The 12,067-nt window shown below is 33.8% G+C and overlaps 1 protein-coding gene and 1 long non-coding RNA gene across 2 annotated transcripts in view; both read right to left on the minus strand.

The window, feature by feature from the left end:
* The window catches only part of LOC111087029, a 9,931-nt gene extending 6,386 nt beyond the window's left edge, over positions 1-3,545 (minus strand). Inside the window, exons 1-2 of the long non-coding RNA XR_002611745.1 lie at positions 3,536-3,545; positions 218-225 (exon numbers count right to left, since the gene is read on the minus strand). This is a non-coding gene — a long non-coding RNA (uncharacterized LOC111087029). The remainder of the gene's footprint in view (positions 1-217; positions 226-3,535) is intronic.
* LOC106464457 overlaps positions 1-7,959 on the minus strand; it is a 30,156-nt gene extending 22,197 nt beyond the window's left edge. The window contains exon 1 of the mRNA XM_013924603.2: positions 7,411-7,959. Within this exon, the coding sequence (XP_013780057.1) occupies positions 7,411-7,635 (225 nt within the window). The 5' untranslated portion in view covers positions 7,636-7,959. The remainder of the gene's footprint in view (positions 1-7,410) is intronic.
* Between the last annotated feature and the right edge of the window lie 4,108 nt (positions 7,960-12,067).

Genomic DNA, 12,067 nt, shown 5'->3' on the forward strand with positions numbered 1-12,067 from the left:
ACATGAGTAATCATCATTATAGGCCAGCCTCAACCAGATAGCCGAGGTTTCACAACTTGGTGTTGGAATTAAGGGGTCTTGGTTCCTATATCCCATGGATAATGCAACTGGAGCGCAACATGATAGATCTGACTGGATCCTAACCTGTAGCCACCAAGTGATGCATTCCAAACCACCGAAATCATGACAAGAAAGTAAGCAACACCTAAGTGGACACACTTTCTCCTCCACCTGAAAAAGTTTGAAAGGCAACACCCCAGGCTCGAAATGACAGGATCATGTATGCCTTAATCAGCCAAAGGAACAGAACTCATCCAGTCTGTAATTATGAACATTCATCCTCACTCCCCAATGAGTGGGCAAGACGCATTCCACTTGCTCCTGGAATTATAGAGAGGACATGGAACACTGTGCTCAACCAAGGGCCCAGGATGGGACCACTCCGCATTCAGAATTACAAAGAGATAGTGGACCTCCTTCCATGACCAATATACTGAACCAATGTAGATAAAAAAAGGGCCATGCACACACCCCAATCGGATAGCTGTCAAATCTGAACCAGTATTACGAGTAGGCTCCTGCGGAGGCTGGTGCCACTCCTACCAACATCTAGGAAAACATCCAGGGACCCAGGCAGGAGGGCCCCAACTTTGCCCTCATCTCCAAGAGTGGAGGAAAAGCCTCTGTCCACCACCCCAGTGACTGGAAACTGGGTGTGGTAAGGACTCCCTAGCTCCACTAATAGAATCTGGGGGGTAATGCGCATTGGGCAGTCCTGAGGAACAGTGCTCTGCAAACAGTGCAATAGGTGAACCAAGTTCCCTAAATTTTTAAAAGCAAACCGACTCTGATTTATTCAATCCAATGATCAGCAGCGACAGGCTGGATCCCCTTTAGCTTTACTCATGATAGTCCATGAGTGGCAGTCCAGCATAATATGGCAATACCATCTGATGAACTCTTAGATGGTCTTATGGAACACCTCATTTCTACAGAGCCTGTTGCAACTGGTAATAAGTATAGTTAATATTTTTGCTATTGCAAATTTGGATTGATAAAAGCACACCTGTCTGGGCAACCCTTGCCACAGAGTGGGATCCAGTGAAAAAAAAAGAGGTAAGGGACCCTGGAAAGTGAAGAGACAAGAGGTGGACAAAAATACTCACTCCTCCTTATAATCTAGCAGATGTTGTCAAAACAGCCACAGGGGGTAGTTACAAACTCTCAGAAGAAGAAACTGCCAGATCGTGTAAAGAATGTGAGAGAAAAGTATTGGAAGAAGGCCACATACCTTCCTGTACGATGTCTTTTAGCGGGTAATTCAAACAGCAGCTAAAGACATAGAAATGTGACGAATCTGTAGAGATGTGACTCTCAGAAGTTTCCTCACCTGTAAAGAAAGTCCAGAGTAAGCAATATAGATCAACTTGTGAAGCCATTCTGTCAAAGTAATTGGGGATAAATCTTGGGAAACTGAAGGATCCCAATGAATAAAAGAGTCAAGTTCCATCACTGCGAAAGGAGTTAGTGTAAGCCCCATAATGCCTCAGGGTTCTGACAGGACATAACAAATGATCAGTGTTTGATCAGTCATAGAGGTGACAAATAGCTGGCAAAAGAATTGGTGAGAAGGATTTATCCCTTTCCCTGGCTGCCAGTCTTAGAAAGAAAGGACCTATCAGGGTGTGGCAGGACAAAAGTGGAGTAATAAAGAGTCCTGTGCACATATAGTGCAAAAAACTCAGACCTACAACATCCACATATCAGTAGCAACAAAAAATATCCTTTCAGAGAAAAGTTGATACATGGTACATGAGGCTAAAGGCTCGAATGGATGTTGAGACAAAGCATTTAATACCAGCCTAAGATCCCAGTTGGGTAAGTGAAAAGGCCATTTGGTAAGAAGGACTCTAAATAATTGTAGATGACCAGATAGCACTGGGGAGTCAAAAACTTTCTGATGTTTAAAACAAAAAGTATTTGATAAAGCTGTCTTATATAAAGTGACAGTAGACGAAGCTAGACCAGAGTCAAAAAATGAGATATGTGAGCATGTTTGGGTGAAGTGGGCTCAATTTCTTCATGAGACACCATTGGCTATAAGTGTCATTTCCGTTGATAAATAGACATTGTGGGTCTACGGATAGACTGAGACACATATAAGGCAACTTTAGAAGTTAAACCCTAATGCTGTGAGGAGGACTGCGTAACTTCCATATGTGAAGTTTGGGAGTAGAATGTTGGATTGAGGTTGCCTCAACAGAGATAGTCAAAGAGGTAGAGGCAGAAGTGGACCCTCTTGAAAATACTGTAGAAGAGGAAACAATGGTTGAGCCAGCCAATCTGGGGCTACCATCAGCTCTCAAGTAGAGTATCAAATCAGAGCCAGAACTCTGGGTAATAGACAAATTGAGGGAAAAGCCATAGAGGTGCAATTCTATCCAATCTTGACTGAATGGATCTATCAACAAAGCTTGAGGATAAGGTACCGGGAACCAAAAATGTCTGTAGTTCAGAGATTCAATGAGTAGTAATTGCATCAATCATTGGAGTCCTAAACTAAAAGCAAATCCACTGAAAAACCTTACAATGGAGTGTCTGTTCGGTTGGGAGAATTCGATTGGGCCAAAACAGGTGATCTGTTATGAAATTCATCACCCCTGGAACGTGGGAAGCCAGGAGGCTGATAAGATGGGAGTGAGCCCAGTAGAGAATATCCAAAGTTCAAAACAAAGGTCTTGAGAACACGTGTTCCCAGGATGGGAAATGTAGGAGACCACTTTGGAATTGATGGAATGATTCATGATGATTTTCCCCTGCAACAGATCAAGGCCTTGAACCATTGCCTGTTGGACAGCGAGAAGTTCTAAATTATTGATGTGGAATTCCTAACCATCGATATATGAACCACATCCCTGAAGTGAGGCATTTGTGAAGAGATGAAACCGGGACGAGAGGGTGATATAGGAACACCAATGGTAGTGTTGATCTGAACCAACCACCACTCGAGAATTAAGATGTTGCTCCTGATGAAGGAGACTGGATGATCCAGTGAATTGAAATTCCTGATCCACTGGTCATGCAGTGACAACTGAAGGGACTGCAAGTATGATCATCCAGAATAAATTGGAGATTCATGGGATGCCCACATCCCCAAAAGAGATAAAACCATCCATGTAATTAAGTGCCTGACTACCTATCAAAATATACATCCACCTGGCAGTGGTAAGCCAAAGCATGCTACTCAGACAAACGAAGGGGACAAGATATATCTATCCTGTCATGTAATAGAGCAGTAACTCTCCCAGCATGAACAGCAATATCAGGTGGAGGATGAAAAACTAAGTAGTCACCCTCAGACCTTTCAACCAACAAGAAAGGAGTAGATACAAAGGCAGCTGGAGAAAGCCCTCAAACCTCACAAACCCAACTGACTAACTGAAGAAATGGAGCAGGAGGTGGCCAATACAAATTGGCCTTGTGAGAAACCAACCTAGTAAACAAAGGCATTGGGAAAAAAAGTCTAAATTCTCACCAGACTGTCCTGCATCATTGACAAAATCAGCCTCAGAACCCCCTGGAGAGACAACCCTGGACCGAATATATGTCTTCATCTCACAACAAAGAAAGTCACGAACAGCCTCAACTGAGAGTGATCCCCCCCCCACCCACACACACACACAAAACCTCTGAGAGATGCTAGATAACAGAGGTGGAAATAGAGGAGGGCTGTGAAGTCATACTTGAAAATAGCATGTCGCAATTTGTTTTTTTTTCTTTAAATAGCAATTATGAAATACAATTTATACAGAAAGCCACTAGGTGACGCACAAATCACAACAAGACACATTAATTATTGTAGCCCTTGTGTAGAGAAACCTCTGTCTAACCTCTCTGTCAAAAAAAGTGATAAAATTATTTGAATGAGGTGCTTATATATAGTACCAGGATAAAGGGTGCATTAACATAGGTGGAGAGTATATCAGCAAAGGCAATTGAGTGGGGTATAAAAGACTGGAGCAAGTGAGAAAAAAATCAGACCAATGCTTAGAAGGGCAAAGTTGAAACCCAGGAGGTCAAGGAATAGCTACAAGTGTCAGCAGATGGTAAGTATGTCTTGGAACTAAAACTGTCTTAGGTGAAGATGACTCATATCCTGCTAAAATTTATGTGTCCCCTTACCTTATCATTCTCACCATTAAATACCAAAAGAGATGAGGCATCAACACTATCTTTTCCTTAACAATCTTTAACACCTCAATCAGATCACCTGTAACTTTCCTTTTTTCAAGAGAAAACAAGTTCAGAGGTCTTAACCTATCCTCTTATGACATGACAACCTTACCATCCCAGGTATCATCCTAGTAGACCTCCAAGGTAAGGATCCCAAGACCAACAACAGCACTCCAAACAAAGCCTAACCAATGACCTATACAAAGACATTATAACCTCTTCAGACTTACAAGCAATACTGCTGTAAATACAACCTAAATCCTATTTGCTCTGCCACTCCACTAGCAACAGCACTTTACTTGGATGGCTTAAGAGACTATTTAACCAGAACACACCAAGATCTTCTTCTTTCATAATACTATTAAGGTTATTCTCATCAAAATTATAATCTTAATTCAAATTGTGATATCACACAAGCATTACCTTGTACAATAATTAAAAGCCATCCGCCATTTACTTGTCTAACTCACTAAATAATTCAAATCCTTTTGTAAAACAGCAGAATCCTCTTCACAGCCAGCAACACTAAAAATTTCAGTGTCATCAGCAAATTAAAATAATCTATTGGCCATTCCTTCATCTATGTCATTGGTGTAAATCAAAAAGAACAAAGATCCTAGCACTGAACCCTGGTACCCAACTAATGACATTAATTGAAAAGAAATCCTCGTTAGTACCTCTCACAAATAAAGAACCACATTTAGTAAGTTACATTAAGGTTATTGAAAAAAAATACATTATCCAAGCTTCGACCTTCTAATTTACATGGAAAAGGAATTGGTATAATGCAAGAAGCAAACAACTAAATTTTGTGTCTTGCAAGTTCAATTTTTTAATATTAGTTTCATGAATAGTATTACTAAAATATTTAATTAAAAAATAATAAATAAAATTTACATTCCTATATTTTTAGTACATGTAACTTATTTTATTTTATTTTGTATTATTAGCTTAGTATGTGTAGTTAGGACTAACATAAATCTCCAAAGCTGGTTGAACCTCATGAGATATAATTGAGGTTATGATCAAAAATATCATTAACAGCAATGACACCCAATGGATAAATCAATGTATTCTAATTATTACAAGTTTTAGTTTTATAACTTTGCATACTCCTAGGAATAACAGTATATTAAATTAGCAATATTCACTACTAGTTTTAGTTCTGATCTATGTAGTAACACAAGTACTCTTATCAACTTTATTCAGCATTGAATATTTAGCTGGGTAATCAGAGATGATCAAAAATCATCTTAAAAATCTGTGACATTATAAACAATACTTCAATAATACATGTAGTATGGTTTATAATCAAGACAAATCCCCTTTCTTGTAAATTAAATTGTTACCAGTAAATTTATATTATGATAAATTCAGAAAATATATATCTATTGAATTGATAAAAGTGAAAACCGAGTCTTATATTTATTCTTACAATATGGTAACTGAAGCCTTGGTTGGCTAACACTTTTTACCCATGCATAAATATCTAGCTCTTTATAGGGCATGCTACAAATGTAATTACTTACATCTACTTCTGTTGTTAAATGTTCAGAAACTTTATACATTTTGTCTCAAAAAAGTATAACTTTAAATATTTTAGAGCTAATGAGAAATAATGATTTGAGGTTTATGTATTTTGAGTGTTCTTGATAATTCTTATACTTAAAAAAATTTCATCTATAGATTTATTAATCTTTTCATATTAAGTATTAAGCTAAAATATCAATTATAGAAATGTTACTTGTTGCTCTGTTGTATTATTTATTGTATGTGTCACGAATAGTACAAATATGACTAATTTTCTTAAGCTGCTGAACAGTTCACCTGTGCCTCAAATATAAAAACCACACTGATTTCTCTGGTCCAAACACTAGTTCAGACTGATGATATACTAAAGTTTGCTTTGGATTTCACACCTTAGTGGAACAACATGTTTTCATAAGTATCATGAAATACTGAAATGGTAGATTTGAGATAGAATAGACAAGTGAAGCAATAGTTAGGTAAATTGCCAAATCAACACACAAGAGGTGATGCACAAATTTGCCTAAATCGCACAGCTACACAAATATCTATAAAGACAGACTCCAAGTCAAATTACATGTAGAGAAAATGAACAACTTCATGGCAGTTACACTCTCATATTTTGCTTGAGATGACAAAATTAATTTCAACTTCTATTTTTTGTGGTGAAATTTTCAATCCATTATGAAAGGTCAGATCATTAAGAAATCTGTCCTGACTAAGGTTTAAAAATTAAACTCAAAACCCTCATCTTGCACCAATGTTCTGAGACTGGGGTCACTGATCTACCCTATTCCAAGCAGTTTCCCAAACCTGACTATTAGTATTACAAGTACTGTACAAAAAAAAAGTCACTAAAAATTAATAAAGAAACACAATAAACAGTATTAAAAATAGCATACATGAAATAGCTTCTCACAAGACAGATCACAAAACATGCTGTCTTATACATGTAACAAGTGTTGTATGAATCAGTAGCACAAAATCAAACCAGTACTGCATAAAATATTCAACTTTAAACATTATTTTGAATTATGTCAAACAAGTCATGACATCAAAAATCAGAACAAAAACACAATTACCTAACACAATTTCAATCAGCTGAAACATATGCAAAGCAAATTCACATGACAACAGAAAATTAAAATGGACGTCACAATTGAAAACTTGTTTATTGTTGCACATACAGTATAATATCTATGATTACAGCATTTCACCAGGTTAACCTAGTAAAATCAGGTTCAACAGGTTAACTAAGTGAAACATTGTAACCATAAATATTATGCTTCACATATCCAAAAGTAAACAAGTAAACAGTGTACCTCTTTTAATTATTTGGATGTCACAATTATTTTAACAACATATGATACAATTACAAATAAGCCCATTAAAATTTAAATGTGTTATTACATATTTCTCAAACGTGTTGTTAGTAAAACTATAAATTAAAAACAACAATTCTTATAATAAATCAGTAACACTAGTATTGCAATATTATAAACTCAATAACATTAACAGTGTTGATTTTAGGAAATAAAAGTAAAGTAAAAGGTGTTCACTAAGTTACGTATCTTGTTTATGAAAACTTGACGATGTTAAATTACAATTACATATTCAAAATTAACATTCACCCTTATTTATCACACTTACAGCATCATCTAGTAAAGCTAAGGTTTCTGCAAATTCTTCAGCTAAGTGATCTATGGATTTCTGTAAGTCTTCGGGAGATAAATTTTCCTTAGTTAAGCTTGTTCCTGGAGTTTGTGTAGAAAAAAGTAGTCCATTAGGCCTAGTGGGAATCACACTTGGACCAAGGATGTCTCCAAAGTTGGACAGCGAGTTAAACGTAACCCGCTGAATTTTCGTATTAAACATTCTCTTCTCAGAATAACCTACAATGTTACTGCGTTTAGCTGCAGCACTAGCAATTACCCTAAATTTAAAACAAGGCAGGTTAGATGAGATTAGATTGTTGCAGCTATACAATCTCTTCACAGCAGTAATATTAACATTCCATCTAGGTTTTACTGTTCTTTTAAAATAGTTCTGCAAATTAGCGTATGTTGAGGTTTGTATGTTTACTTTTCCACACTTTTGCAACAAAGCTATCAGTAATAAGATGGCAGTTTATAAACAAACCCCTTATCATTGCCATTACTAATATTGAGTGATATATACAATTGAAACTTATGACGCACAAACACGCTGGTGATGTAATGTATAATCTGCGTGGAATTTTGGGAAGGTACTTAACGTCGTCAGGACAACAAATTGTTTTTTTAGGTTTTCATCAACACAAATAATTTTGGGAAACTATTTAACGTTGTCAGAACAACCAGTTAGTTTGTTGGCTTATACTCAATACTAATAGCTTGAAATATTGTAGTGTAGGTATTAAATAACATGTGAACTTTACCCGTTGAAAGTAGTCATTATTAATCAGCAGAATAACTAGTAATTTATTTGTGAATTTATCTTTTCCTTACTGAAACGTGAAATTTTTGAATAAAAGAAATAATTCATAAATGACTTAAAAGCCCAGTGTCTTCTTTGATTCTTGGATAAATGGTAATAAAGAATAAATTGGCGCAGCTAAATCAAAACTTTTCCAGTTTATTTTGTGCGACAGGATTTCATAATTGGAGGGAGGAAAGCCTGTACTTTGATCAAACTTCTACAGCATATCAAATCAGGTGGATAATCAGCATTTTTATTACTTCCACAGTTATTAAATTTGTATCATGGAAAACATTTACACCTCGCAAGTTATAGTTCATAGATAAAAATATAAATTTAAACATTTTATTTTGGCCTCACATATTCCCTTTAAATATTGAACAGTTGTGACATTATTCTTTCGTTAGTTGTTTATTTTGAATTATTTGGTGAAAATAATTCAAATTTTCCGATATATTTATAAATTTACAAGTATAATAATAATATTTTAAATTTTATAAAGATAAATAGGGTTCGATATATACACAACCTATCTAGGTATAATAGTATAGAAAGTTTTAATGCTACAAAAATTATTGAAACGAGAAAGTCAAAACTACAAAAACTGAGTTACTTAAAATTTTACAAATTTTATACATACTTTAGTAATCACTGTATTTATGTTAGTCTCAGCAAAAGTAGGGATAAATTGTTTTAAATTTTAAGTAATTCAGTTTTGTAGTTTTGACTTTCTTGTTTCAATACTTTTTGTAGCATTAAAAATTTTTATGTTACTATAGCTAACTATGTTACGTGTATATTGATCCCTACTTGTCTATATATAATTTAAAAAAATATTATACTTATTTGTTTCCTTTTCATTATCCCTCCAGTGGCACAGCGGTATGTCTGTAGACTTACAACGCTAGAAACTGGGTTTCGATTCCCGTGTTAGGCAGAGCACAGATAGTCCATTGTGTAGTTTTGTGCTTGACTTCAAACAAACAAACCTTTTTAATAACTATATTTTTGTGCACCAGCAATACCAAGTATGAGTTCCGTGAAAGAATTAGAGTGATAAGTTTCGTCATATTTTCTGCACGCTTGTTTGGAAAAGTCACTTACTTACTTAGATGCAAATTTGTTGAAATAGTGAAATTTTGATTCACTCCATAAACACATATACAATGATTTATGCGGCTTTATAAGTGCAATAAACTTTAGTTTTGCTCAGTCGATACTTTGAAATAGTCATTGTTAATACTCAGACATTTTAAAGGTGGTATTAAACGGGTGATTTTTATGGCTGCCATTTTGTTTCATCATCATCCTTACTACTACCATACTTAATGATTTAAAAAGGGGTTTATCTTATGTGCACTAAAATAAATTTATTTGTGTTTATTACACAATTACTGCAATGAACTGTAGTATGAACGTATGGCTTTGAGTAAATGTACATCAACGATTTGTATGTAATTATGTAAAATTATTATACCAGAAACTCGTTGAAATAGCTTACAGTGCTAACTCGTCCAAGCTACAATACCAAGAAGCAGAAGTTTTAAACAATAAAAAGTACCAAAAATCATCTGAGAGATAAAACAAATTAAACATGGATCCTAAAATATCTGATATGGTAATATATATATATAAATAACAAAAGTAAAAGAGCAAAAACTACTGTTGGGGGGGGGGGAGGTCGAAGATGTATCTCACCCTCCCGGGTCCAATAAAATCGGACCTAAAAATCCGATACAGTGGATGAAAGTCCAGTTCATGTAACGGCAGTAAAATATTTTATTTCTTGTTTTCAATTTTCTACAAGCTTGAACACTTCTACACTGCTATAAGATAGCCCATTGTGTAGCTTTGTGCTTAATTACAAAAGACAAAACAAACAAACACTTCCATAAATTGTTGTAAGCCTACATACAAATGCGTTAACTAACTTGTATAAAGTAATTCAATAAGCATGATAGGAAACACAGGTCCAAATACTTCATGAAAACAAACTGACTGATTCTATCCTCTATATTTCCCAATTTTGCTTCAAGTAATTAATATAAATACTTTGAAAATAATTTGATAAACTATTGAACATTAAGCATGATAGGAAACACAGGTCCAACTATTTCATGAAAACAAACTGACTGATTCTATCCTCTATATTTCCCAATTTTGCTTCAAGTAATTAATATAAATACTTTGAAAATAATATGATAAACTATTGAACATTTCAAATTCAAAATATCCTATCACTAAAGTGACATAAGCTTGAGCCACTTTTGTTTCCAATGATGTTCTAGAGATTTGTTGATGTATATTGCCTTTATAACTAAAATAGTAATTATTTTAAAATATGGTTTAAACCCTTAATTATCACCTCTTTATTAAAACGTGGGTTTAACAAATCTGGGCATCTCTCTAAATGATATGCAATAGTTTTTATATCATATTCATATTTCATACTTGGATAAAAGAAAAACAACATCTAATGATATTAAAATACTATTTTTTAAATATTTTCTTTTGTAAGTGATTAATAAAATAAATTTCTATCATATAACTTTGTACTTTAGATGTAAGTGGTTTTAAAATTATGTCTATAATAGAACTCGGTGGCTTAATCACCTTGTTTTTTACACCTATAATTGGTCTTCCAGAAATTTTGGGAGGACAATTTATCCAAAGACATTCCACCCTATCTTTTTCTGAAATTTCTTTAACTTCTTTACTTTTATGAATTTTTGGTAATACATAAAATGTTCCTAGTTTATGATTACTCATCAAATAATCAATTTCTTTGTTAGTATATACATATATATAATCTTTTATATATTCTTTAACTTCTTTTATTATATTTACAAATTTTGAAATATCTATGGAGGACATATCTTTATCATTTAAATGTTCTAAAACCATAATCCTCTTGATCCACAATAACAAAAACATTATCTTTATCACTTATTTGAATGAAAACTTCTTCCATATTTTTAAGTTTTTATGAATTTCTTTCTTTTACTGGAATATTGTCTTTAACTTGAAGAATTTTACAACACGTATTTTCTATATGACTACAAAATATATCACGTTTTAGATTTTTTCTTGATGGTACAAAATTACCTTATATTCTTTTCAAGGATCCATCATTATTATTTAAAATATTGTTAATCTTAATTTCCAAATAAATTCATGTATATCTTCTTTAATTCTAAATTCATCTAGTTCATTATTTGGGATAAAAGTAAGTTCTCTCTTTACAAGTTTCATTTTTTCTCCTGACAAATATTGTGATCTCAAATTCAACACTTTCAAGGTCTCTACTGGAGAAAACACGTTTTTTATCTTCTCTTCTACTATCATATATATATATCCTTTTATTCATTAAGTTCCCATTGTTTGCCCGTCTTTTTCTTCTGGTTTTATTTATTTATTTTAAATTAACAGTAATAAATAGAGTTTTTAAGAATATTTTAAAATTATTTTTATATTGTTTCATAGTATTATATTGTTTCATTTCCTTCTGCAAAATATATTTGTTTCCTTGTATTTGTATATATATATATATATGTTAAGCTATAAAATTATTTTATAATGTCCATTGTAATTTCAAGTCGTATCCTAGAAGTCATAACGGAAATTGTTTATGGTGATAACTCCCAAAAGCATTGGGATATCCTATCCATCAGACAAAATCCAAACTCAGATGAAAAACTGCCATAAAGGCCAAACACCCTGTTAGAAAAATGAAACAGTCTTAGCTGAAGATGACTCCTACCTTGCCAAAATTTATATTTTATGTCCACTAGTCCTACTTTTCTCATTGTTCAATATGAAAAAAGATGATGCATCAACACTATCAATTCCC

The sequence above is a fragment of the Limulus polyphemus genome, unplaced genomic scaffold, assembly GCF_000517525.1.
Source record: "Limulus polyphemus unplaced genomic scaffold, Limulus_polyphemus-2.1.2 Scaffold1657, whole genome shotgun sequence".
NCBI lineage: Eukaryota > Metazoa > Arthropoda > Merostomata > Xiphosura > Limulidae > Limulus > Limulus polyphemus.